This window comes from Rissa tridactyla, unplaced genomic scaffold (genome assembly GCF_028500815.1).
Source record: "Rissa tridactyla isolate bRisTri1 unplaced genomic scaffold, bRisTri1.patW.cur.20221130 scaffold_29, whole genome shotgun sequence".
Lineage (NCBI taxonomy): Eukaryota > Metazoa > Chordata > Aves > Charadriiformes > Laridae > Rissa > Rissa tridactyla.
Window position 1 is genome coordinate 3,468,342 of NW_026529507.1, and position 25,093 is coordinate 3,493,434.

At 51.0% G+C, this 25,093-nt stretch overlaps 1 protein-coding gene across 1 annotated transcript; it reads right to left on the bottom strand.

The window, feature by feature from the left end:
- Positions 1-154: 154 nt before the first annotated feature.
- On the bottom strand, positions 155-24,722 carry LOC128903281 (olfactory receptor 14A16-like; the record flags this gene model as incomplete). Its single annotated transcript, XM_054187298.1, has 2 exons — positions 155-229; positions 24,276-24,722. Coding segments are annotated over 2 exons (522 nt in total), but the record flags the coding sequence as incomplete, so codon positions are not given.
- Positions 24,723-25,093: the final 371 nt, after the last annotated feature.

Below are 25,093 nucleotides of genomic sequence, written 5' to 3' on the forward strand. Positions count from 1 at the left end.
GCGTGTACGGAGTGTTTCCTGCTGGTGGCCCCATCCTACGATGACGACCAGGCTGTATGCCACGCCCTGCTCTCTGCAAGGCTCGGGAACTGGAAGGGTTGTCTCCAGAAGGCGGCTGCACCTTGGGTAGGGGGATTTCTGTCATCTACAGCAATCATTTCATTCTTGTCCCAGATACATGTTGTGGTCCCCATGTCCTGGACCACTTCTTCTTTGTGGGGGTGAAACACTGGAACAGGTCGCCCAGAGAGGTTGTATGTACCCAGTCTCTTGAAACATTCAAAGTCAGGTTGGACAGGGCCCTGAGCAACCTGTCTAATTGGAGATGTTCCTGCTCACTGCAGGTGGCTTGGACTAGATGGTCTTTAAAGGTCCCTTAAAACCCAACCCTGTTTATGATTCTGTGATTCTGTGGGTTTACACCAATGCTGAAACTCTCCTGATGTGAAACCATGACCCTCATGGATTTTGTTTTCATAACCTCTTTTTAGACCCAATCTTCCCCTTCCTGTTCATGCTGGAATCCTGTGCGTGCATCAGAGCTGCACTTGGGGGCAGCTCTCCTGCCCAGCATGGGCAGGCAGAAGGCCTTCTCCACCGGCTCCTCTGCCCTCCCTGGAGCCACTCCTTTCTGCGGCACCCCCACCACTGTCAGTGGGATGCCCAGAACAGCCCTCCTGAGAGAGTTTAACAAAGCCCTGTTTCAACACGCACCTCACCCCTGCTCGATCCTCTCATCTACAGCCTGAGGAGGAGGAAGGATGGGGGTTGGGAGGAACTGACAGAAACAGCTTAGGAAAGCTGTCGGCTGCCGAGAGATCCCGTTGGAGTCGTGGGCTTGTAGGAAGAAATCACTTCTGGTTTTCTTCTGAAGCGGCCCCCAAGGATCTGGACAGCGAGTATTGTGTCCTGGGCACTCCTCTGGCAGCGTGTCATAGTGAGAAGACTTTTGGTGTCATGGAGATGGAGAAGGCTGGCCAGTGCCATTGTGAGACCTCTCTCCAACACCTTGGAAAGGCCAGAGCCATCTGAGAGCCTTGGAAAAAGCAGAAATGAAACCAGTTTTCAAAAAAGCAGGAAGGAGGATTGGGACAATGACAGACTGGTCAGCCTCACCAGGGAAGGGATATGACAAGTCCTCCTGCAGCCATCTGCAGGCATTTGAAGGACAAGAAAGGGATGGCAGAAGACATGTGGGAGGGAATAGAAGGGGTTGTTGTGTACCCAGATTTTAGCAAGGCCTTTAACATGGTCTTCTGTAGTCTCCTTATAGCCAGGTTGTTGACATATGGGCTGAAGAAGTGGACGATGTGGTTGGTGGAAAGCTGTCTGAGTAATGACGGAGGGACATCATCTGTGGTACAAAGTCCTGAGGAGAAGGAAGGATGGGGGTTGGGAGGAACTGGCAAAAACAGCTTAGGAAAGCTGTCGGCTGCAGAGAGATCCCGTTGGAGTCGTGGGCTTGTAGGAAGAAATCACTCTTCTGAAGTGGCCCTGAGGGCCTGGACAAGTTAAGTATTGTATCCTGGGCACTCCTTGGAAAGTGACGCCTCTGGAAGTTTTCCACAGTGAGAAGACTTTTGGTGTCAGGGAGATGGGGAAGGCTGGCCAGTGTCATTGTGACATCTCTCTCCAACACCTTGGAAAGGCCAGAGCCATCTGAGAGGTTCCTGGGGCCTTGGAAAAGGCAGACATGAACCCAGTGTTCCAAAAGGGCAGGAAGGAGGATTGGGACAATGACAGACTGGCCAGCCTCACCAGGGAAGGGGATATGACAAGTCCTCCTGCAGCCATCTGCAGGCGTTTGAAGGACAAGAAAGGGATGGCAGAAGACATGTGGGAGGGAATAGAAGGGGTTGTTGTGTACCCAGACTTTAGCAAGGCCTTTGACATGGTCTTCTGTAGTCTCCTTATAGCCAGGTTGTTGACAGCCGGCCTGAAGAATTGGACGATGTGGTTGGTGGAAAGCTGTCTGAGTAATGACAGAGGGACATCATCTGTGGTACAAAGTCCTTCTGGAACCCACTTACTAGTGGCATCCATCAAAGACCAGCCCTTGACACCTACTATGGAACATTATTATCTCTCCGTATGATGGCAGACAATGCACTTTCACCTCCTTTGTAGATGATGCCAAGCTGGGGGAGCCCTTGAGGAATCCCACCCTGTTAGCACTGTTGGTAGCAGGAGAGTTGGGAAGGATGACTGTGGTGGGTTACACATGGCAGGGCACGGAGGGTCGGAAGGGAGAAGCGTAGAGGGATGGCACCTTTGGGGAGGAGCGCACAGGAGAGGTGACCCAAAGCTGACTAACAGAGTACTCCATCCCACCTGCATCTTGCTCAGTATAAAAGCTGAGGGATCACAGGGCTCAGGCTCTTTTTTCAATGTCAGATGCCAGCTGGAGGAGCGGTGCTAGAGGAGGCTGGGAAGCAAAAGCGTGGTTGTGATGTGACAATTCAGGGCAGCACTTGGCCAGGGGCTGGTGCCAGGGGAATGGCGCTGGAGCCCCGGTGGTCCTGCTGTGGCCGGGACATTAATGGCCCCTGCGAGCGGGGCGGGGGCAGGGGCAGAAGGAGATGCCCTGAGCCGGAGAGGGAAAAAACTAAATGGCCCAAGTGGGGCAGGAGCAAAGCGAGTCACCCTGATTTCAGCAGAGGCACAAAGAGCCACCTTGAGCAGGGCAGGAGTAAATCCAGGCACCTGGTGTAGGGCAGGGGCAAAAGGAGACTCCCCAGGCAAGAGAGGGGAAAACCAGCCGTCCTGAGGGGGACACGATGAAAAGAAGCCACCCAAGCAAGGCTGAGGCCACACTGGATGCCCCAAGGGAAGGATATAAAGAAGAAAGCCTCCCCAAGTGGAGCAGGAGGAAAACTCCCTGCCCTGAGCTGAGCAGGAGGAACTCACTGCCCCGAGCAAGAGTGGGGAAAACTGGAGGACGCAGGCGGTGCAGGGGCCCAACTGGTGAGCTCAAGGGCAGGGATAACAACCAGCTGCCTTCTTGGGGCAGAGGCAACACTCATTGCCCTCCAGGCAGGTCGTGGGGTTAAACCAGATGCTAAAAAGCCACCCACAAATGTATTTTGGAGCTGCAGGGTGGGAGAGCAGCTGGGTGGGGGCCTGGCAGCCACCCAAGGTGCACCCAGCGCAGTTGCTCAAGGGGGTTCTTTGGTAGCACTAGTTCAGAGTCAGTCTGTGGCTGTATCTTGGGGGTAGGTTAAATTCATTGGAAATGACCTTTTTAGACATGAGGTGCTTTGCTACAGGAGTCTCACAGACGCAGTCCTGTACCTGGGAAGAGTGGAAAAGAAGTCCTCAGCCCCCCGACTGTGCCGGCCAAAGCTGTGAAGGGGCTCGCTGACAGCCGTGGGCAGGTTTTTATTCCTGGGGCTGGTGCGGCTCCAGGCAGAGGCGGGAGCTCTGTGGGCAGATGAGCAGCCCTTGGCCAGCAGTGCCTGGGGCAGCCCAACAGCTGCCGGCTGGTGGCTGCAGGAGGTGCCCCAGCTGTGGTTGCTGAGGGGCCACAGTGTGTCCCCGTGCATGTGGGGGTGGCCCCTGTCACAAAGGGGCAGTGATGTGGCACCTGGCCACTGCTTGTGAGCTCACCTGGCCAGGGCTTGGCATCCTCAAGAGCGGGCCAGCCAAAGCTCCTTGGGCTGAGCTGGCCTTGGGACAACTCGGCTCCTGCCTTTGCCACTTGCTTGGCACCATTTTCCCAACCATTCATCGTTTACTGCCCACTTCTCCTCACCTTCCATCCTCTTCTGAAGGTAACGATGATTTGACCTTCAGGACAGATCATACAGGAGGTAGATATGGGATCAAAGTGATGGCTGGTCTATGCCTTCGGAGCTTTAGGATGAGCTGTTACAGCTTTATAGGCTGGCCAGATACGCAGTATGGGTAGAGTTCCTATTTGCTAATTGTTATTTCTTCAACACATCCCAGGGTGGGTAAGTAGGGGGTGGCAGTGTACTCTGAGGCTTTGGGCTCCGTCTGGAATGAGAAGAAGCCCATCCTGACGGATGCGGTAGGAAGAGAGACAGAAAAGGAGCACAGCGAAGGCAGCTGTTAAAGCAGCGGCTGAAAGCCGGTCCCTCCTGTGTCCAAGGGGGCAAAGTGTGGGGTGGAGAACCAGAGGGCTCTGCTGCTAATGGCAGCCAGAGGGAAGCAGCAGGTCCTCTTCAGAGAAGGTGACACCCAGTGCAGTCTTCCCAAAGGGCCTTGGTAACTGCTGTCAGTTGGAGTCCTGCGACAGGGACAGCAGGGCCGTCAGCTGCAGCTCTGCAGCGGCTGGAACTACCACTGAAACGGTGCTGGTGGCGGATGCTGTTCTCTGGGTTTAGTTTGGGATTTTTTGTAATTTTGTTGAAGTGCAACTATTTCTTTGCACTCAGGTGTCAGGATTAGCACTGATCTTCTCTTTCTGGAGTACGTCCTGGCATCCTTAATCATCCAGAGATTTCCCTGCTGTTCCTGAAGAGGAGCGATGGCCTCAATGGGGCCACCCATCACTCCTGTGAGTGCCGACTTCACCATCAGGCTTGGACTTTGTGAATCCCCAAAGGCAAGGGACGTGGCTGGTGCTCCGTCCCTGAATGGTGATGTACCGGCAATCGAGAGGGAATTCTGGGGTGAGTCAGTCATGACTTATGAGCCAGTTTTGACATCTCATGTCATGACTTCTCATCATGATGAGACATGAGGGATGCCCCCATCCATCCCCCATGTCCATTCAGCACCCAAGCACATCATCAAGGCCTTTCAGCCTTCAGTTCCCTGAGTGTGTTCTGCACTCCAGTTTGGGAAGAAAAGGCCTATTTTCACCCATGGCACTGAGGAAACTCCCTTTTATTGCAGAGATACCACAAAGGAGGCCAGCATTACCATGGTTCCATCCCATCTCCTGAGTGTTCCATCCCATCTCCCATGCTCAGTATAAAAGATGAGGAATCAAAAGGTCGGCTCTTTTCTTTAATGGCTCTCTTTGTTCAGTGACTGATCCCTGAGGAGGACCCTGTTTCTCTGACTTTGATCCTGACCTGTGTGTTCCTGAATCTATATCCGATATCCAGTTCCTATCTGGTGCTGAGTCCAGTCCTTGACTTCCCCAGTGCCTGCCATTGACATCTCCCTGGGAGCCTGAAAGGGTTTTGTGTGCATTGTATCTATTTCATTATTTCCTTTATATTTTATTATTAATATTTCATTAATGTAACTACTTTAATGAACTCTTACTTTTTTATTACAGTAACCATTTTTTTCTAAACTCATAAATCTTTTTCTCTCTTTTCTGTGTCTCCTTGGAGTGAGAGGTGGGGGAGAGCATCTGTCATCTCACCATTGGCCAATCTGCCCCAAACCACGACAGCCCTCCTGTCCAGCTGGTTTTTACCCATCTATTTATCCATCCATGCAGACCATAGTGTGCTGACATTGAACATTGTGGGGGATGATGCTGAAAGCCTTGCTGACTTCCAGGTAGAAGACAATCATTGCTCTTCCTTGCCCAGAAATCCTCTCCTTTCTTCAGAAAACGTAAAAAGGATGGCCAGGAAGAAGCTACCTTGGGTAAATCCAGGGTAAATCACCTTCTCTTTCAGACACCCAGAAAGGGGTGTCACAGGGGGGCACAGCCTTCTGTTACCCTGCTCATCCTTTGGGCCTTTTTGCAAGGTGCATGCAATGTTTGGGTTCTTACAGTAATCAGGGAGTTCCCTCAGACTCCGTGACCTTTCAAAGATGATGGAGAAGGGCCTCACGGTGACACCGTCCTGCTCGCTCAGGTCCTTGGGAGCCTGCCCCTCCAGCCCCATAGGCTGGTAAGGACTATGTTTGCCCAAGTGACACCTGAATTGATCCGCATTCACTGCTGGTTATTTTCTTCCAGACTCCTGCCTTGAGGAGCAAAGGGCTGAGAGACCTTGCTGGGGAAGACTAAGGCAAGGGGGATACAGTATCTCATATTTCTGTACACCTGTTCTTACTAAATTCTGCAGTGGCCACAGATAATCTTTGGGTTTTTTCTTGCATTGGTCTGGAAGTACTAAGAGATCCTCTTGATGTCCTCGAAGCTCTTGCAAGGGTCAACACTAGGGAAGCTTTGGCTCCTCTAAAGCCATCCCTATTTCTAAATTCCTGCATCAGTCCTTGCATCCACGTTCCTTCCTTAGCCAAGCTGCTCTCCTGAAATGTCTGGTTGTTTTCCGGCTTATGAATGTCGACAGTTCTTATGCTTGGAAGATGCTTCTCTGAAAGACCAACTGTACTGAGCTCTGCTGCCTTTGAATACTGCTGCCCATGGGCCTACCACTGAAAGTCCCCTGAAGAGGCTAAAATCTTCTCCCAGTATTTCATGGTCCCTACAGCCAAAGCTGACACTGGTTTTCGCATCCCTGATCAGCACTTCCTCTTTTGCAAGGACTGGATTGGAGTGAGCATCACCTTTGTTGGTCTGCGCCTGTGCAAAGAAGTTGTCCAAAGAGACCCCAACACCAGCTGGACAGTATGCATCCTGCCATGCTCACCTGCCAGTGAGTGTCATTAAAGTCTCCAATAGCACTTGGGGTCATGGAGTGGGAGTCATGGGTGGCCCCATTGCAGCCATCGTTCTTCTTCAGGAAGATGTTTTTTATTCAAGTTTTCTATTTTTCTATTTTAGCTAGTTTGGTTATCCATAGGGAGGGGGGAAATGTAGGTAGTTAGGGTCTGGCGGCCGGAAGATATCGCGCTGTACGGAAAGATAGAGCCCCTCTCCCAATAGTGGTTAGTTTATGATGTGAGCAGACGGAAGGGATGTTGTAAACTCGAGCTATATAAGGCTGTGTCACTTACTAATAAACGCCATTTGCCGTCCACCACATTGGTGTCTGCGAGTCGATGGACCGAGCGGCCTGTGATTGGTCGCTGTGCTGTTCCTGAACCAGGTCGCCACGCCAACCCCAGGCAACACGATACTGTGAAGTCCGTGTTCTTTATTCAGCTTTCTTGTTGCCCTTGATGCCTCTGGCCAGATTTGACTCTCTCTGGGCTTTAGCTCTCCTGACATGATCCATGGCTGCTTGGACAATTTCTCTGTATTCCTCCCAGGCTACCTGTCCTTGCTTCCACCTTCTGTAGGCTTCCTTTTTCTTTGATTTACTTATGGTAAGTCCATGCTGATGGTTCTTAGCACAGCTGCCAAATGGGCCACACTGATGCACAAGTGGAGCTGGTACTGCCAAGAGGCAGAGCTGGTCAGAGATGTGAAGACCAGTCTCAGCCTTGGCTGTAGTGACCATCAAATGGTGGTCTCCCAGATCTCCAGGGGAACAGGGAAGGAGAGGAGCAGAGCACAGACCCTGGACAGTACGGAAGGAGGCCTACTGAGGGCACTGGCAGGTGGGCTCCCATGGAAACCATGTCAGGGCCCTGAAAATATCCACAGGCCTTCATGGCCCTGAGCAGCTTCACCTGGGGCCTCCTCCCACCCCTCTGTCCCTCAGCTCAGGATCCCCTTTAAGCCCAGGCCTGAGGTTCAGCCCCAGCTTGATCTACGCTGTAGGTGTAAAGGTTCTCCAGACACAGCCTTGCCTGTCCATGGACCTTGTTGGTTTGCTCTTGCAGGCTGACTTCCCAGCTTGATTCTTTATCGGGTGGACCACGAAAGAACTGCCATTCACTGAGCGGCCCTCCAAGTGCCAGACCCCAGCTGATTCACAGGGGCCTAGGGCCTTTCTGCTTTCTTTCTTCATGTCACTTGGTCAGGTTTGGGGAGGAGAGGAAGAAAAGCATGTGAGGTTTCTGGGTGCCAATGCTGAAAGTGGGAAGCAGAAGCATCCCATGTGAAGTGATGTAAAGGCTAGGCTAGTTCAACACTCTTATTTGCAACTCCTTTCTTGGAGGCCTTCAACCTTCCACAGGAATCTGGAAGCTCTGAGATCCCTCCATCTCACTCTCTTTTAGCAATTAAGTTGATAGTAACCAAGCCAGAGGCTTTGTTTCCATTCTCTTTACAGCCTAAATCACCACTTGGTCTGGAGATGTGGAGAAGTTTGTAGAAGAACAAGAAAGACAAGAAAGTGGCTGCTCCCAGGAATCTCAGGAGGCATGGCATACTGATAGCTTTGTTCAGGAAGCTGGTCAAATGCCTCAAGGCATGACCAATGCTGGTCAAATGTTGCTCAAGGCTTTATCCCGTAGGAGATGGAAAACATCCAAGGACAGAGGTGGCACAATGTCACTGGGAAACCTCCTGCAATGCTTGGATGCCCCCACAGAGAAAAAGATTTTCATTTTCTTTGTCCTGAACCTTCCTTATTTCAACATCTGACCATTGTCTATTAACCTCCTGCCAAGCACCACTGTCACAAGCCTGGCTCCATGGCCCTGAAAATGTCCCCATAGGGACACACAGGCTGCTATGAGCTTCCCAAGACCTTCCCTTCTCCAGGCTAAAGAAGGCCCTTCCCCTTCAGCCCCTAAGCATCTTGGTGGCCAACCGCTGAACTCGCTCCCAGCTATCAGAATCTTCCTTGCTGTGATGTGTTGACCATGGCCAATAGCCAATAGCCCAGCAGCCACACAGTCGCTCACACTTTCTTCCCCCTTCACAAGTGGGACAAGGAAGAAATAAAGTGTGAAAAGTTTGGGGTCAACATAACAATTTAACTGGTGAAGAGAAGAGGTTAAAAAAAACCTCAACAAGTGAAACGGAGACCATCACTCAACACCTCCCACAAGCAGACTAATGCCCAGCCAGTCTCCAAGCAGCAGACTCCTTAAACAATAAAAAACCCCACCATCTTCCTCCTGTGCCTCAAGCTTTTATTCCTGAGCATGAGGTCATATGGTATGGAATATGCCTCTGGTCAGTTTGGATCAGCGGTCCTGGCTGGGTCCCCTCTCAACTTCTTTCTCACCTCCCACCTACTCACTGGAGGGAGCAGAACAAAGAAACAGAGAAGGCCTTGACACCATGCAAACTCTGTTCAGCAATGCCCAAAACACTGGAGTCTTCTGAGTTTTCTCAAGTCCCACGGGCATAGGAAACAGCCATCCTCCGGGACTTCTTGTGGTCTGGTCCAGAAGAGAAGCCGTGCTGGGCTGGCCTTTTTCCTTTAGGAGCGGTAGACCAGCAGCCCATGGAGGACCCCGGTGGAGCAGGCTCCTGGCAGGACCTGCTGCCCAAGGAGAGGAGCCCATGCTGGAGCAGGTTTTGCAGCAGGACCTGTGGCCTGTGGGGGACCCACACTGCAGCAGTCCACGCCTGAAGGACTGTACCCTGTGGAAAGGATCCACGCTGGAGCAGTTTGTGGAGAACTGCAGTCAGTGGGAAGGACCCACATTTGGGCAAGGTCAGAAACGAAGTGTTATGAACTGACGGCAACTCCCATTCCACAAGCCCCCTGTGCTACTCGGGGCAAAGGTAGAAGAGTTCAAGTGACCATGAAATGATAGAGTTTTCAATTCTTGGTGAAGTGAGGCGGGGAGCCAGCAGAACTGCCACCTTGGATTTCCGAAGGGCAGACCTTAACCTGTTTAGGAGCATGGTTGAGAGTGTCCCTTGGGAGGCAGTTTTGAAGAGCAAAGGTGCCCAGGAAGGCTGGTCATACTTCAAGCAGGTGCTCTTAGAAGCACAGGAGAAGGCCATCCCCATGTCCCGAAAGACGAGCCGACGGGGAAGAAGGCCAGCCTGGCTAAATAGAGAGCTTTGGCTGGACCTCAGAAAAAAAAGGAAGGCTTACATTCTCTGGAAAAGGGGCTTAGCAACTTATGAGGATTATCAAGATATAAAAAAGCTATGCAGGGGGAAGATTAGAAGGGCCAAAGCTCAATCAGAACTCAGCTTGGCCACTGCAGTTAAAGACAACAAGAAGAGATTTTTCCAGTATATCAACAGAAAAAGGAAGACTAGGGAAAATATAGGCCCACTGATGAATGAGACGGGTGCCCTAGTGGTGGAAGACACAGAGAAGGCAGAGTTACTGAATGCCTTCTTTTCTTCGGTCTTCACTGATAAAGCCGTCCCTCACGCATCCCATACCCTGGAGGCAAGGGGGAAGGTCGGGAGAGAGGAAGACTTTCCCTTAGTTGAGGAGGACCGGGTCAGAGACCACTTGGCCAAGCCGGATGTTCATAAATCCATGGGCCCTGACGGGATGCACCCGTGAGTGCTGAGAGAGCTGGCAGATGTTATCGCTAGACCGCTCTCCATTGTCTTTGCAAGGTCGTGGGGAACAGGAGAGGTGCCTGAGGACTGGAGGAAGGCTGACATCACTCCAATCTTCAAAAAAGGCAAGAAGGAGGACCCAGGGAACTACAGGCCGGTTAGTCTCACCTCTGTCCCTGGGAAGGTAATGGAGCGACTCATTCTGGATGTCATATCCAAGCACGTAGAGGAACAGGAAGTTATTGGAAGTGGTCAGCATGGATTTACCAAGGGCAAATCATGCCTGACCAATCTGATAGCTTTCTATGATGTTATAACGGGTTGGCTGGATGAGGGGAGAGCCGTAGATGTCATCTACCTTGACCTTAGCAAGGCTTTTGACACTGTCTCCCATAACATCCTCATTAGGAAGCTGAGGAAGTATGGGCTAGATGAGGTGACGGTGAGGTGGATCGAGAGCTGGCTGAGTGACAGAACCCAGAGGGTTGTGATCAGCGGCACAGAGTCCAGTTGGAGGCCTGTAACCAGTGGTGTCCCTCAGGGGTCAATACTTGGTCCAATTTTGTTCAATATATTCATCAATGACCTAGATGAGGGGACAGAGTGTATCCTCAGCAAGTTTGCTGATGATACCAAGCTGGGAGGGGTGGCCGACACTCCAGAGGGCCATGCTGCCATCCAGCGTGACCTGGACAGGCTGGAGAGCTGGGCAGAGAAGAACCTAATGAGGTTCAACAAAAGCAAGTGTAGGGTCCTGCACCTGGGAAGGAAGAATGCCAAACACCAGTATAGGTTAGGGGCAGACATGCTGGGAAGCAGCTCTGAGGAGAAGGACCTGGGGGTCCTAGTAGACAGCAAATTATCCATGAGCCAGCAATGTGCCCTTGTCGCCAAGAAGGCCAATGGCATCCTGGGCTGCATAGGGAAGAGTGTGGCCAGTAGGTCGAGGGAGGTCATTCTCCCCCTCTACTCTGCACTGGTGAGGCCGCAACTGGAGTACTGTGTCCAGTTTTGGGCTCCCCAGTTCAAGAGGGACAGGGAACTACTGGAGCAAGTCCAGCGTAGGGCAACCAAGATGATTATGGGACTGGAGCACCTCCCTTATGAGGAAAGGCTGAAAGAGCTGGGACTCTTTAGCCTGGAGAAGAGAAGGTTGAGGGGGGACCTGATTAATGTTTACAAGTATCTAAAGGGTGGGTTTAAGGAGGATGGAGCCAGGCTCTTTTCAATGGTTCCCAGCGACAGGACAAGGGGCAATGGGCACAAGCTAGAACATAGGAAGTTCCATTCAAATACACGGAAAAACTTCTTTACGGTGAGGGTGACAGAGCACTGGAACAGGCTGCCCAGGGAGGTTGTGGAGTCCCCTTCTCTGGAGATTTTCAAGACCCGCCTGGATGCAGCCCTGAGGGATGTGCTTTAGGTAATCCTGCTCTAGCAGGGGAGTTGGACTAGATGATCTCTAGAGGTCCCTTCCAACTCTGAAGATTCCGTGATTCCGTGAGTTAGGAATGAAGTTGAGCCTGGGAAGAAGGGAGGGAGAGAGGGGGGAAGGTGTTTTGAATTGTGTTTTATTTCTCACTGTCCTATTCTGTTACAATCAATTGGAAATACATTTAATGAATTTTCCCAAGTTGGGTCTGTTTTGCCCATGGCAGTAATTGGTAAATTAATTGGTAAACAAATGATCCTCCGAGTTTATTGCTATTGACAAACGTGGCAAGAGTGCCCTCATGCACAAATGCAGTTACTTCATGGTGAAGGCAGTCAGGTTGGCGAGGCATGATTGACCCTTGGTAAGTCCATGCTGATGGGTTTTGGACACGTTCTGCTGTTGGTGCCCACAAATGTCACCCAAGAGGACTCCAACTGATGGCCCGCTCCTCACCGATGTGAGCCTGTGCGGCCTCTGGTTCCCTGGGGTGCAGTGTTGGATTCTTCCAAAGATGGGTGCACCACTTGCTTGTCCTCTCTCACAAGAGACCTCTGCCAATCCCATAACCTCTCAGAAAGGATATTCCAAAGAAATATTGATCTTCCCTCTAACGCCATTACAACTATTCTCCCTGTTACACAGTGCAGTTAGTTTCTCTAATTTTTTGTCTACTTGTCCTGATACAGTGACCATTTCTAAAGTCACCTTTTCAGATCCAGACTGTCTAGGCAAAGGCCCTTTCCGTAATTCTTCAGTTTTCTTCTCCATTTACTCTTTGTTCATCCAGGTACCTCTCGCCCACGCTGCTGCTTTCACCTTCAGGGACTGAACAGCCTGACTGTCTCTCAACAGGCTAATTGCCTCCTTAGCCAGCTCTTTAATTATGTTTATATCTATCATTTTTTATCTAACTACCTAAGTTTATCCCTTGTAGAAATCAACTTCATTAGTGGTAGCTTGTACTTAGCATATGATTACAGAATATCATTTATTGTTTATGAAAACTGATTGTGCTTTACTTTTCTTTTCTGAAGAATGGGGAAAATTCTCCTGTGCCTGGGTGCAGCCAGGTCTCTAAGGGGCTCAGGTGGGAGATGGTGCAATGGAGCTGTAACCTGCAGCTGCAGAGACCAGTGGAGAAGTCTGATGCAAGGAGCAGTGATGCAAGTCCCAGGTGGGCAATGTCAGAAATGGTGAGGTTGGGGAGGTGAGGAGCAAGGCTGTCCATCCAGCGATGGACATCAAGGGACTGCTTTACCTAGGTGTCCAGACTTCCTGAGGAAACACTCTGCACCAATATCAATCAGAGAATGCTTCTATCACCTCTTCTGTAAAGTGAAAAGTAATAAAATATATCCTTTAACAGAAAAGATCATTTTTATCAGATGCATTTTGAAATCTTCCTACTTCATTACACTATGAAACCTCTCCAATTAGCTGTACAAGTCTTGAAGAAAATTACAAAAAGAGAAGCTTGTTAAGGCTTTCTGTCTTTTAATGAGCCCCATGGGGTATTTGCTGCTGAGTCCACAGACCTCAGATACTGAGAGAAGGTTGAACAGAGTGCTCAAGAAATCAGAAGTCAAACTCCAAGTACCTGGAAGCATTAATGAGCCCCACTGAGGGCCATTCCTGACAAAGCCTCCCCAGGGACTCGTTAGAGCAGATAATTGGAGGCTGTGATTGCAGGTGGGCAAAGGCAGAGTGCAGGTGGCTGTAATGCTGAAGAAACCCTTGGTTGGTTTGATGCAGCAGAAAGGCCAAGCCCTCAGCCCCAGGCCCTGGCAAGGCAGATCCTGTCCCTCACTTGTGGCCCAGGGCTCTTCCTGGGGCAGAGGGATGTGAGGGGGAGCAATGCCAAGTGCAGGAAAATTCTGTGACACCTCCTGGCCTCCCAGAGAAGGGGCGAGGAGGAAGCAGAGTCCTGAGGCTCAAAACAATCACAGACTCATGGAATCATCTATGTTGGAAAGGATCTTTAACATCATTGTGTCCAACTGTAAACCCAACCCTGCCAGGTCCACCACTAAACCACATCACTGTGTGCCGCATCTTGTGGCGCTGCGCTCTCCCGCTTCTGCCCCTCCCCAGCTCCTGCTCAAGCCATAACCATCAGTGGGAGGTATGATGAGTGTCACCTGGACTTTGGGGGATGGCTGGCAACACAGCCAACACACTGTCTGGAGTGGGGGCCTAGATATTTTGTTCCCATGCGAATATGACTGTAGGTCAATTCTCTTACTCTATAAATAGTGGACAGCCCAAGAGTGCTTGGAGCTCTCCTGCACGGCAGTGGGCTGCACGCCAGGATCTCCCCTTGAGCAGGGATGTTCGCTTAAGGTTCTCCTCCTAGACGTCGAGAGATTCCTTGCCACAACAGATTCTCGGTAGGTGATTAATAGAACGTTAAACTGTGAAATCTTAGCTAAGTGATAGAAAGGATTGATTGCACATATATAATCCTTTAGACATAAACCGTTAACCAAGGCTGGGACTAGCATTGGATCCAGCCTCAGGCAGACTCCTCTCCGAGAAGGAGTTTAGAAAGCAAGTTGAGCCTCATGACTCAACGGGAGGGTCTCCCTGGCAGCTTGTCCGACCCTGTCCTCTATGCAATAAAGAATCAAGTGTACCTTGTCATCACATCCCATAAAACACTGTCGCGTTCACTACTAATTTTGTTAAATCACTGTTTGTATATTAATAAATATTTCACTCTTCACGCCCAGGCATCTTAGCTTTGTTGGACGCCCTACCAGTGAGCCCAGAAACCTCAACCCATGGAAGAGAAATCCCAAGACATTTCACTGCTCAGAAAGTAAAAGCTGGAAGAAGCCTTGGGACCATTAGTGTGGATGTCCCACCACCTATGTTAGAGTCCAGAAAGTTTCCAAGATGAAGAGACCACACAGGCTCCAAACACAGCCACAAGCCTCATTTTGGCCTACAAAGGTATTCAGAAGGAAATGACTTCACAAACACAGACCCCAGTCATGAGCCTGCTGCTGGATAATCATGTGCCCAAGCAGCAGTGATCCCACAAGCGACCTCTAGCTGCTGGTGTGTTCCATACATGCTGGCGTGTCCCATACTGTGTCTTGCATTCATACGGATGCTGCTGGCATGTCCCATACTTGGGGCCTCACAAGAACCAAGCCTGGTCTTCAACCTGCTGGCCTAAGGGGTGCTCTGGAACACAGGGCTTCAAACACCCACGAGCTTGCTCATGGTCTCTCAGGTCCTCAGGCAGCAGCAGCCTCACAACTGGCATTCAGGCCATTTGCCTGCTGCGGGGCTATCAAGGACTCAGGCAGAAGTGACCTCCAAATCAATATCTGCCTGCTTCTGGCCTATCAGAGATTGTGGCAGCACTGACCTCATAACCAACATCCACACCACGTGCCTGCTGCTGGCCTGTCAGGTACTCATGGAGAAATGACCTCGTAGGCACTGAACCCAGCCTTGAGCCGGGGGTTGGCCTGCCACCAGGTTCCTGCCGTTATAGCAGCGGTGACCTCACAATCAACACGCCAGGCCTTGGCCTGCTGCTGGCCTGTTGGGTTCTCAGGCAGAAGGGACCTCACAAGCATCTACCCTAGATGTTGCTGGACTGCCATGTCCTCACAGAATCATGTAGATTGAAAGGGATCTTTGGAGATCGTCTAGTTCATTCCTGCTGCCCTAGAGGGAGTCAGCCAGAGCAGGTCACTTAAGAAGATGTCCAGGCTGGTTTTTAGTATCTCCACGACAGGACACTCCACAGCCTCTCAGGGCAGCCTGGGCCAGGGTTGTGTGTTCTTGATGCCAAAACCTGTTTTCTTGAGTTCAGTTGGAATTTCTTAGTTTTGAGGATTGGGGCTTAGCGCATAAGCCCTGTGTGGGGACGATGAGGGACATGGGCTTCTTCAACCTGGTGAACCTCCTCCAGCGAGGGTCACCAACCAAAAGGAATAACCTCACTCCAAGTATGGGCGAGAGATGGATGGGATATGACAGATATAAACACATGGAAGGATTAGGCTGAAGAGATTATCAGCCTGCCGAAAGACCAGGGCATTCTTCCAACTGCCTGAAGCTCAAAGCAGCACCTGGGTACTTTAGAGGGATGTGACTGAGCGAGGAGTAAGGGGATGGGAAACCGGAGAGCAATGGGAAGGCCGTCCTTGCTGCCCCATTAACGGTCCAATGGCCCCACCGTGCTGGAACCACATGGGACAGGTGTGCTCAAGGGTGGGGAGACACCTCCCTGGCAAAGTACCCCAGCAGCCCTCAGGGCTCTGTCCCCCTCAGCCCTCCTGTTTTGGTGGCCTCCCGCAGTGCCAGGGGCACAGATGGTCTGTGTCCCCTCAGTGCCAGCCCCTCTCCCCAGGCCAGCACAAGAGTCCTGCTCCAGGCACAGAGCAGCCTGCCCAGAGTGGGGGCCTGCAGGAAGAGGTTTGTCCTTCCCATGGATTCCTCCCTGCAGGCACAGAAATGCTCCCTTGCTCTTCTCCCTGGTCACCCTTTCTCCCCAGAAAGCCTTTCCCCAGGTGAGTGTGTCCAGGCTGGCCTGGCTGGACATTCCTGGTTCCCACCCCATGTTTCCTGCAGGGACCTGAGCTGGCGGTGCTGCTCTGCAGAGGGAGGGGGCTGTGGTGCCCTGGGGCCATGGGGTGACCCTGCACTCGCCATGCTGGTCAAGGTGGGGAGCAGCCCCAGCCAGAAAGGGATCACTGCTGCTGAGTCCCCTTCCATCTTCCCTGATTGCTCAGTAGACAAGGACAGGGCTTGGCAGGACAATGGGGTGTCTTTAGTGTCACAAAGGGCAGGGAAGGGCTGCCCTAGATCGGTCCCACAGGGTCTCCAGGACAGTGGGCTGAACCATTGTCTAGTCTTTTGTCCCTTTGGCCTGCTGGCTCCTGGCATTGCAGGGGCCTTGTTAGCCCATGGGCTCTTTAGGTTCACCTTTCCTTCAAGGACACTCCACCTTGGATGGTCACTCATTTGATGAGGTGCCACTCACTGCTCACCCAGACTCGCATACTTTTCCGGGAGATCCCATGAGCTCTCCTGGCAACTCCAAGTTCCTCTCCAGGATAGCGGTGGCCATCACCCATACCACAAGCGGGACAGTACCAGGAAGAACAATCGAAGGCCATGTGCACTCTGCTTGGACATGTGCCACCAAGAAGGGAGCTCTCTTCGTCCAGCCCTTGGTCCCTAACAGATCCCCCTGCAACTCTGACCCTGTCCCCCTGAGTCTGTGGAGAACCCCAGAACACCATGAGGACTTTTCATGGAACAATTCCTTGGGTATGCTCCTGATAGCAGCTTTGGGAGAGGCATCCAGCCTTCTGGCCCTGCCTTTCACACCTTTCATCAGTAGATGACAACTCATTGTATGAGGGTGCCACCTGGGCAGGAGCCACCTCCTCATGAGATGCTCCAAAATCTATGCCCTCTGGAAAGTCCGTAATCTCTTCAAGGGTTCCTGGAGGTTTGGTTTCCCTGGTCGAGCTCACTGTGTGATCAGCACTACCCGCTTAGTCCATGTAGTGTCAGTCGCGTGATGTGTGGAGGGGATATCCAGTGTAGCACAGGCAACTGCTGTGCCAGGAGGAGCCGTGCTTGCCCATCAACAACTTCTGAAGTGGCTCAAACCCCCTCATACGCTGTCAGGATCTCTTTTTCGGTTGGGGTGCTGAGGGCTTCCGATCCTCAATACCCTCATCTCCAAAGCCTAGAGGTTGACCTCAGGTTTCTCCCGATGATTTCTGCCAGAGGCTCCAGGTGAGACCACGTGCCCCAGCTGCACTGTAGAGACCATTACGCACGGCTGGTCCTGTCTGGACAGACCCAAAAGCTATCACACAAGCTATCTCCTGTTTGATCTGCTCAAAGGGTTGTTGTTGCTCAAGGCCGCACTCAGAATAGATCTTCTTTCAGGTTACTCCATAGAGAGGGCTCACAAGCTGATTACAACCTGGAATATGCATTCTCCAGCATCCCACAAGGCCTAAGAAAGCTTGTGCTTCCTTCTTCTTAGCTGGTGGAGACATAATTGCAATCTTGTTGACCGCATCCATAGGGACATGATAGCATCCATCCTGCCATTTTATTCCCAAGAACTGAATCTTCTCTGCAAGTCCCTTGACCTTGCTTCTTTTATGGCAAAACCAGCTTTCAGAAGAATCTCAATTGCTCTTTTCCCCTTTTCAAACACTTCTGCTTTGTTGCCCCACATGATGAGATCATGGATGTATTGTACATGTTCAGGGCTATCAGGCTCTTCCACTGCAGTTTGGATTAGTCCATGGCAAACTGTAGGATAGTCGATTACAGAATCACAGAATGGTAGGGGTTGGAAGGGACCTCTGGAGATCACGTAGTTCAACCCCCCTGCCGGAGCAGGTTCATCTAGAGCACGTTGCACAGGAATGCGTCCAGGCGGGTTTTGAATGTCTCCAGAGAAGGAGAGTCCACCACGTCTCTGGGCAGCCTGTTCCAGTGCTCTGCCACCCTCAAAGTCAAGAAGTTCCTCCTCATGTTTGGATGGAACTTCTTATGTTCAAGTACCTCTTGTCCTGTCACTGGGGGCATTCCAGGTGCATTGGACACCACGTGAAAGCAAACTGTGGCCTGCACCCTGCTGCCAAAGGGATTGAAAAAGAAGAATGCATTGGCAATGTCAGATGTAGCACACCACTTGGCTGCCTTTGGCACCAGTTCATATTGGAACTTCCACCAGAAGGTTCAAGCAAGTCGGGGGGCTAAGGCATCTTCTGTGCGAGGGGAACATTATCAGGGCTTTGGAAGAAGGTGGGTGAACTGTTGGAATCTCACAGGCTCTGGCAAATCCCCAAGGGACAGGGGACAGGGCGTAGCTATCTCCATTGATGAAGTGCATCAAAGGTTTTCAGAGCCACCTCCACATTTGATTTTCCACCTATAACCAGTGCTTCTGACTTTCTGCTTCACCGGTCCCCAGGGACAGGAATCTTGTCCGGTCGTTCCCTCCATGGTGTCTCCAGTGATGGGCATCAGTGGGGCCTGGTAACACCCTCACCATCTTGGGGTTTGCTGCTGAGTTTTACTTCTCTAGAGGCTTGCCCAGTGTTTGAGGGTCTACAGGATCTTGGCCGGAGAGGACTCATTTCCATACAAAATGCCATAACCAGCCAAGTCTCTGTGCATAGACTTCCCGGATTCCTCAGTTCTTCTGTGCTTAATTAGAGAGTTCTCAGATGAATACATTTCAATACTAAACAACCATAAGAAAGGATTGCTTCCTTCTTATTTTGTTCTTTATTTTTTCTTCTTACACATGAAATGATGCCAGCAATCTCCAGTTCATATTGGTCCTGAATTTCTGCTAATGGAGCCTCAAGACCCTTTAAGGCAAGACCCTTTATTGCAAACACTCCGTGGACAGGCTTTGTCTCAATCTCACCATGTCTCTCACCTGGCAACCAGGACTGACAGCAGCCTGTTCAAACCTGAGCTTTCTCCACTCCAGTCCGTAGCTGCGTGTTTCCACTCCTTGGCACCGGTTCCCACCTGCTTTACCTTGAAAACGAGCTGACACAGAACGGTGTTTCCTAATGGCCAACAAAGGAAATCAAAGGCAGGCAGAGTTCAATACAGAGAAGACATTCCTCAGATGTATGTCAAGTCCCCATTCCCTGCCCTGAAGTTCACTTTCCATTCTGGATGGCCTTAGACCAATAGAAAACACATTTTCCTGTCAAGCACAGATCCCAGACTGTGTTCCGAGGACAAGTTTATTTTAATATATTTCACATCTATATCTCCTATCTAAAAGAGGCTGGGATCAATGAAGGTTGGATACGTTGGATAGATCCTGCCTTTATCTCTTTGCAGTCAAGCAATGGTCCCACCTGCTAGCACTTCCCTCCTATCGTCCCTTTATTTGAGATGGCCAAATCTTTATGGGGCGTACAATGGCATAATACCATGGCCATCCAAGTGCCAAACCGTAACCGGTGTACATGTTCCCTGAGTTCATCCAGGCACCGTCTCCTTCAGGCACCCAGAAATGCAGTGCGAGAGAACATGCTTTGGGACATGTTCCTCATCTAAAGGGAAGCTAAGCAGCCTTTAGCTCCCCACCTCCTTCTCTGGACCCTTTTGAAAGATGCATGCAGCATTTACTTTTTGCCAGATGTCAGGGAGTCCCGCCAGTCTCCAGGACCTTTCCAAGATGATGGAGAGTGGCCTCACTGTGACATTCTCTTACTTTCCAGCACCTCTGGATGTACCCCGTCCATTCCCATGTACTGGTAGTGGTTGAGTTTGCTCCAGTAGATCCTGATTTCATTCCTATCCGCCATTGGCTGTTCTTGTCCAGAGTCTTGCCTCGAGGCACAAAGCCCTGAGAGACCTTGCTGGGGAAGTCTGAGGCAAAAAAGGCATAGAGTATCTCGGAACTCTCTCTCCCTACTCTAACTCAATACAGCAGTGTCCAACTAATATCTTTGTTTTCTTCTGTAAGAATTCCTGAAGTTGGAAATCTCGTTATGATTCCCCTGAATTTACTTTCAGGTTTCAAACTGAGTTTTGATACAGGCCAATGTTCTCCTTGGAGGATGCTGTCCTTGAAGACCAGCTGTACAGAGCTTTGCGCCACCTTCAATGCTCCTGACCATTGGATCCCCACGAAAACTCCTCAGCGTAGGCCAAAGGCAAAAGGACCTCTGAGGTCCAGCGTCTGCAGTCTTCTGTTCTGCTTCCTCACTCCCCTGGAGTGCTGGGACCCCACTACTTCAGGGTTACGACAGCCAATATTCACGTCTCTGACCAGCTCTTCCTGCATTGCAGGTATCACATCAAGGTTGGCATTATTTTTGTTGGCCCATCTGGCAGCTGTGCTAAGACGTTGTCCTAAGACACTCCAGAAACCACCTGGACTGTACGTGCTGCTGTGCTCCTCTTTCAGAAGCTGCCAGTATCATGGCAGTCCCCAGCGAGACCCAGGCTCGTACAGCCAGACGCTTCCCTGGGATCCTTCAGAAAGACTATACCCTCTTCCTCATCCTGACTGTGGGTTCCTTATCTCCCACCACGACAGGACACTTCTACTGGCCTCTCCTCTCACCCTCCCCCACAAAGGCTCACCAAACTCTTCACCTGCCCCAAGGAGTTGCGCCATACATCCAGTTAACGGCTTCACTTTCAGGAAACCCCACTCCTGATCCTTCCAGCCTGTCTCTCCTGAAAAGCCTGTAGCCATCCATTGCAGCACCCCAAGCTGTGTGCCTTGTCCCACCATGCCTTGGCAGTTCCTCTGTCAAAGTCAAAAAGCACAGGCTCTCTCTCAACTTGTCTCTTCCCCTGGCTGAGAGTTTTGGTGCACATCTGGGCTGTGGCACCTCAGGTGTAGCTCCAGGCCAAGCTCGGACGTCTCTTAAAGGAAACCTGGTACCAAGCATTGAAGACCTTCTGTGTGCAAAGGCTTTGCTTCACGGCAGAGACACGGTCAAGTGGACGGCACCTGGAAGCTTAAAGCTGAAATTGGATGTTGATGGTGAGCAAAGCCTGCTGTCTGCAAGAACAGAGAGAAACAGGGCTGGGAAGGGCGGCCCTGGCAAGAAAGAAGGTTTTTGTCAGTGGTGTCTCTGCAGCCCTCAAGGGCCTTTGACAAAGGTGAAGGTGATCTCCATGAATGACAAGGTGCTGCTGACAGGTCCCCCACGAGATTTTTTTGCCTGTTCCTTGACTGTATTATGAAGAGGGCGAGTAAATGTTGGGCATGAGAAAAAACAGCAGTTTGAGAGTGCAACACATGAGTGGAGACCCTGGTGTGGTGTGTCTTGTGTTCTAAACTGCCTCACATCTACTGCATGGAGAAGGGAGAGACCTTGTCCCACTGCAGTGGCAATCAGTCACTTGTGTTATGAAAATTTGCAAGTGGCCCGTGCTGACCGAGCAGAGAGGCTAGGACACAAAGTACAGAGGTGCAAGTGTAAATATTTAGTCATGCGCATGAGGTGTCCGAGCTCAATTGGGGTACCTCAAATGCGGTTAAACACAGGGTTCTTATGCCATTCAAGCATTCAGGTACCTTATTATTTGACTAATGACTAACTAACACACACACGGAGTACCAATTCCTAATCACAGTAAAACTGCACAAAGTAGCTATATCTCTGCAGCTCCATCAGCCATCAGCCTTCTCGCGGCTTGTCTATTGATCCAGACGTCCCCGGAGTTGGTCTATTGCTAATTACTTGTCTGTGATGCTGGACACTGGGAGAGTTTCAAAGGTGTGTAAGAGGGATGAGGATACTGGCATTATCTCGGTTCTCCAGGGGTATCTTTTATCCTTCATGGACAGCTGAATGATTCTGAGAAGTCCTTATTTTGAGGGCAGGGCTGTTCTTCTGCTCCTTGTGATGAGCTGACCTCCTTTAACTCACTTACCCAAGCATGATAAATCAGTACACAATGGGAGCTAGCTAGCTATATATCTTAAGAAAGTTAATTCATTCTCATACGATAAAGACTGATGGGCATAAGAGTTAGGGAGGTAGATTTTGATAACCTTGGATCAGAGGATGTCTGTGGCCAGGTGGGTCCTGCAGAGAGCTTTTTGGTGGTCAAGGATCACCTCTTCGTCATCCAGAATGGTCCATGCCAACATGCAGGAAGTCATGCCAAGGTGTCAGGAGGCTGGCATGCATGAGAAAAGAGCTCTGAGTAACATCAAGCCTGAAGAGGAAGCACAGAGAAGGTGGAAGCTGGCTGCCTTCCAGCCTCCAGGGTTCCGTGGTTCTGTGCTGGAGAGGGCCATTTGTTTGTGTGTGTGTGTGCTTGTCTGTGCATGGGGGAACTGGAGGGATGAGGGAATCCCGAGGCCAGCTTCTAGAGAGATGGAGGGTCTGAGACCAGCTCCTGGAGGGATCCGTGCTGTCTGTGTATCTATAGAGGTACACATCTAACACTAACGCTAACTAGCATGCAAACAGCCCCATCCTCATTGCCCTTTCTCCACAGACTGTGGATTGTCTTGGTCTGGAGTCTTCCCAAGGTCCCTTCCAGGATGAGAGACTGTGCATTTCTTTCCACCACGGGTCTTACCTTCATGATGAGGGGGAGAGCACTCACGTTGCCCATGACCACAGAAGTAAGCAGACATAACGTTGGTCCACTCCGCTGGGGGTTTTTTGTCCCACTCAAGGCATTGACTCAATGCTGCTCATTGGGTATCTCCAAACCGCTTTCATCATATCCTGAGTTGAACTTTCGGTTTTCCTTTTTCCTCTTTCCCCTTCCCAAGTTCTTTTCTTTAACCATTGTCGTAGATTCCTCTACGAACAGCCCAGCTTCTCTTTCCCCACAGGCCCTACATTTGCTTGCTTTGTGCCCTCTCTACGGGGCACAAAGATGTTTCTAACATAGCTGTTGTGACAATTCCTCTGCTGGACAGTACAAAATTAGGAATGTCTTTAATTCCCTGTAGTGCCCTGCAACTCCTCGTGCTGTTATCTTGTGCTGATGCATCACCACAACCATGGTGAGCTGCCTGCACGCAAACATGAAGAACGAACAAAATGGATCTTCAGTCCAGGGGGACCTTGGGAAATTCTGGGACTCAGCCAGAAGAAACTGCTTAAGTTTTACAAAGAGAAGTGGCCAGTCCTGCATCAGGGGGAAGAAAAACACCGTATTACAGTGCCAGGTGGGACGTGACAGGATGAGCAGTGACCTTGAGGAGAAGGGCCCACGCATTATGAGGGACACCACATGAGCCAGTGGCGCATGCTGACCATGAACGAGGCCAGCTGCACACAGGGATGGATTAGGAGGAGAGGGCTACCCAGACAGCTTGACTTTTCATGCCCTTTCAGTGAGCCGTGGTGTGGCCACACCTGGACGTGTCTGTCCCTCTGTGGGAATTCCTGCTGTAGACAGGTGGGGAGGAACGGGAGAGTGCCCAGAGGAGGTCTGCACATGGCCTCTGCTTGAGGCCCCAGACCCCATCCTTCTGACCTCTGCCATCCCAGCACAACCCCAGGAACATGCTGTCCCTGGAGAAACACCAGCCTCTCCAGACAGCTCCAGATTCCCCTCCCACAGGATGGGTGGCCTTTATGTCATCTGTGTGAAGGGCTGGGGTACGTCCCTCAGTTAAACCCACGATCTTACCTCTCACCAGACACCGACTGGTGACTCCTAAATCCAGTCCAATATCTCTACAATGTTACAAACGGACAGTCAGCTTTTTATTCCTGGACACATGGAGGAGGAAGAAGACCTTCAGGGGTGAATTTCCTCAGGCATGTTTGGAGAAAGACCCCAGCATTAAAGCACTGCACCAGGGAGATCTTGCTTTGTTAACAGAGACTCTGTGAAAGAGGCCAGCTCTGAGCCACTGTGAAATACATTTTTAGAAGGGAACCAGGTGAAACTAAGACGTAAATGTCTCAGGTGTAGTGACACAAGTGAAACCTTTGTGTAGGAGCATAAAAACCATAAATGACAATATCAACAGCAATGATGAGAAATGTAATCATTAAAAACACAAAGCCAATAACAAAACACACAAAAAAGCAGATGGAATCAAATAGTGCGGGAGTCATTTGTGGAGAGAGGTGGAATATTTCCCCTCTTGAAAAAAATCCATGAAATCAGATACCTAATGGCCTCCTTGAGCTCCTGGTTCCTCATGCTGTAGATGAGGGGGTTCACGGCTGGAGGCACCACGGAGTACAGCACAGCCACCACCAGGTCGAGAACTGGGGAGGAGATGGAGGGGGGCTTCAGGTAGGCAAACATGGCAGTGCTGACAAACAGGGAGACGACGGCCAGGTGAGGGAGGCAGGTGGAAAAGGCTTTGTGCCGTCCCTGCTCAGAGGGGATCCTCAGAACGGCCCTGAAGATCTGCACGTAGGACAGCACGATGAAAACAAAGCACCCGAAAATTAAACAGGCACTGACCACAAGAAGCCCAACTTCCCTGAGGTAGGAGTGTGAGCAGGAGAGCTTGAGGATCTGGGGGATTTCACAGAAGAACTGGTCCAGGGCATTGCCCTGGCAGAGGGGCAGGGAAAATGTATTGGCCGTGTGCAGCACAGCGTAGAGGAAAACAAAGCCCCAGGCAGCTGCTGCCGTGTGGACACAAGCTCTGCTGCCCAGGAGGGTCCCGTAGTGCAGGGGTTTGCAGATGGCAACGTAGCGGTCGTAGGCCATAATGGTGAGAAGACAATACTCTGCTGTGAGAAAGAAGACGAAGAACAAGAGCTGTGCAGCACATCCAGCGTAGGAGATGGCCCTGGTGTCCGAGAGAGAATTGGCCATGGCTTTGGGAAGAGTGGTGGAGATGGAGCCCAGGTCAAGGAGGGAGAGGTTGAGGAGGAAGAAGTACATGGGGGTGTGGAGACGGTGGTCACAGGCGATGGTGGTGATGATGAGGCCGTTGCCCAGGAGGGCAGCCAGGTAGATGCCCAGGAAGGTCCAGAAGTGCAAGAGCTGCAGCTCCCGCGTGTCTGCGAATGCCAGGAGGAGGAACT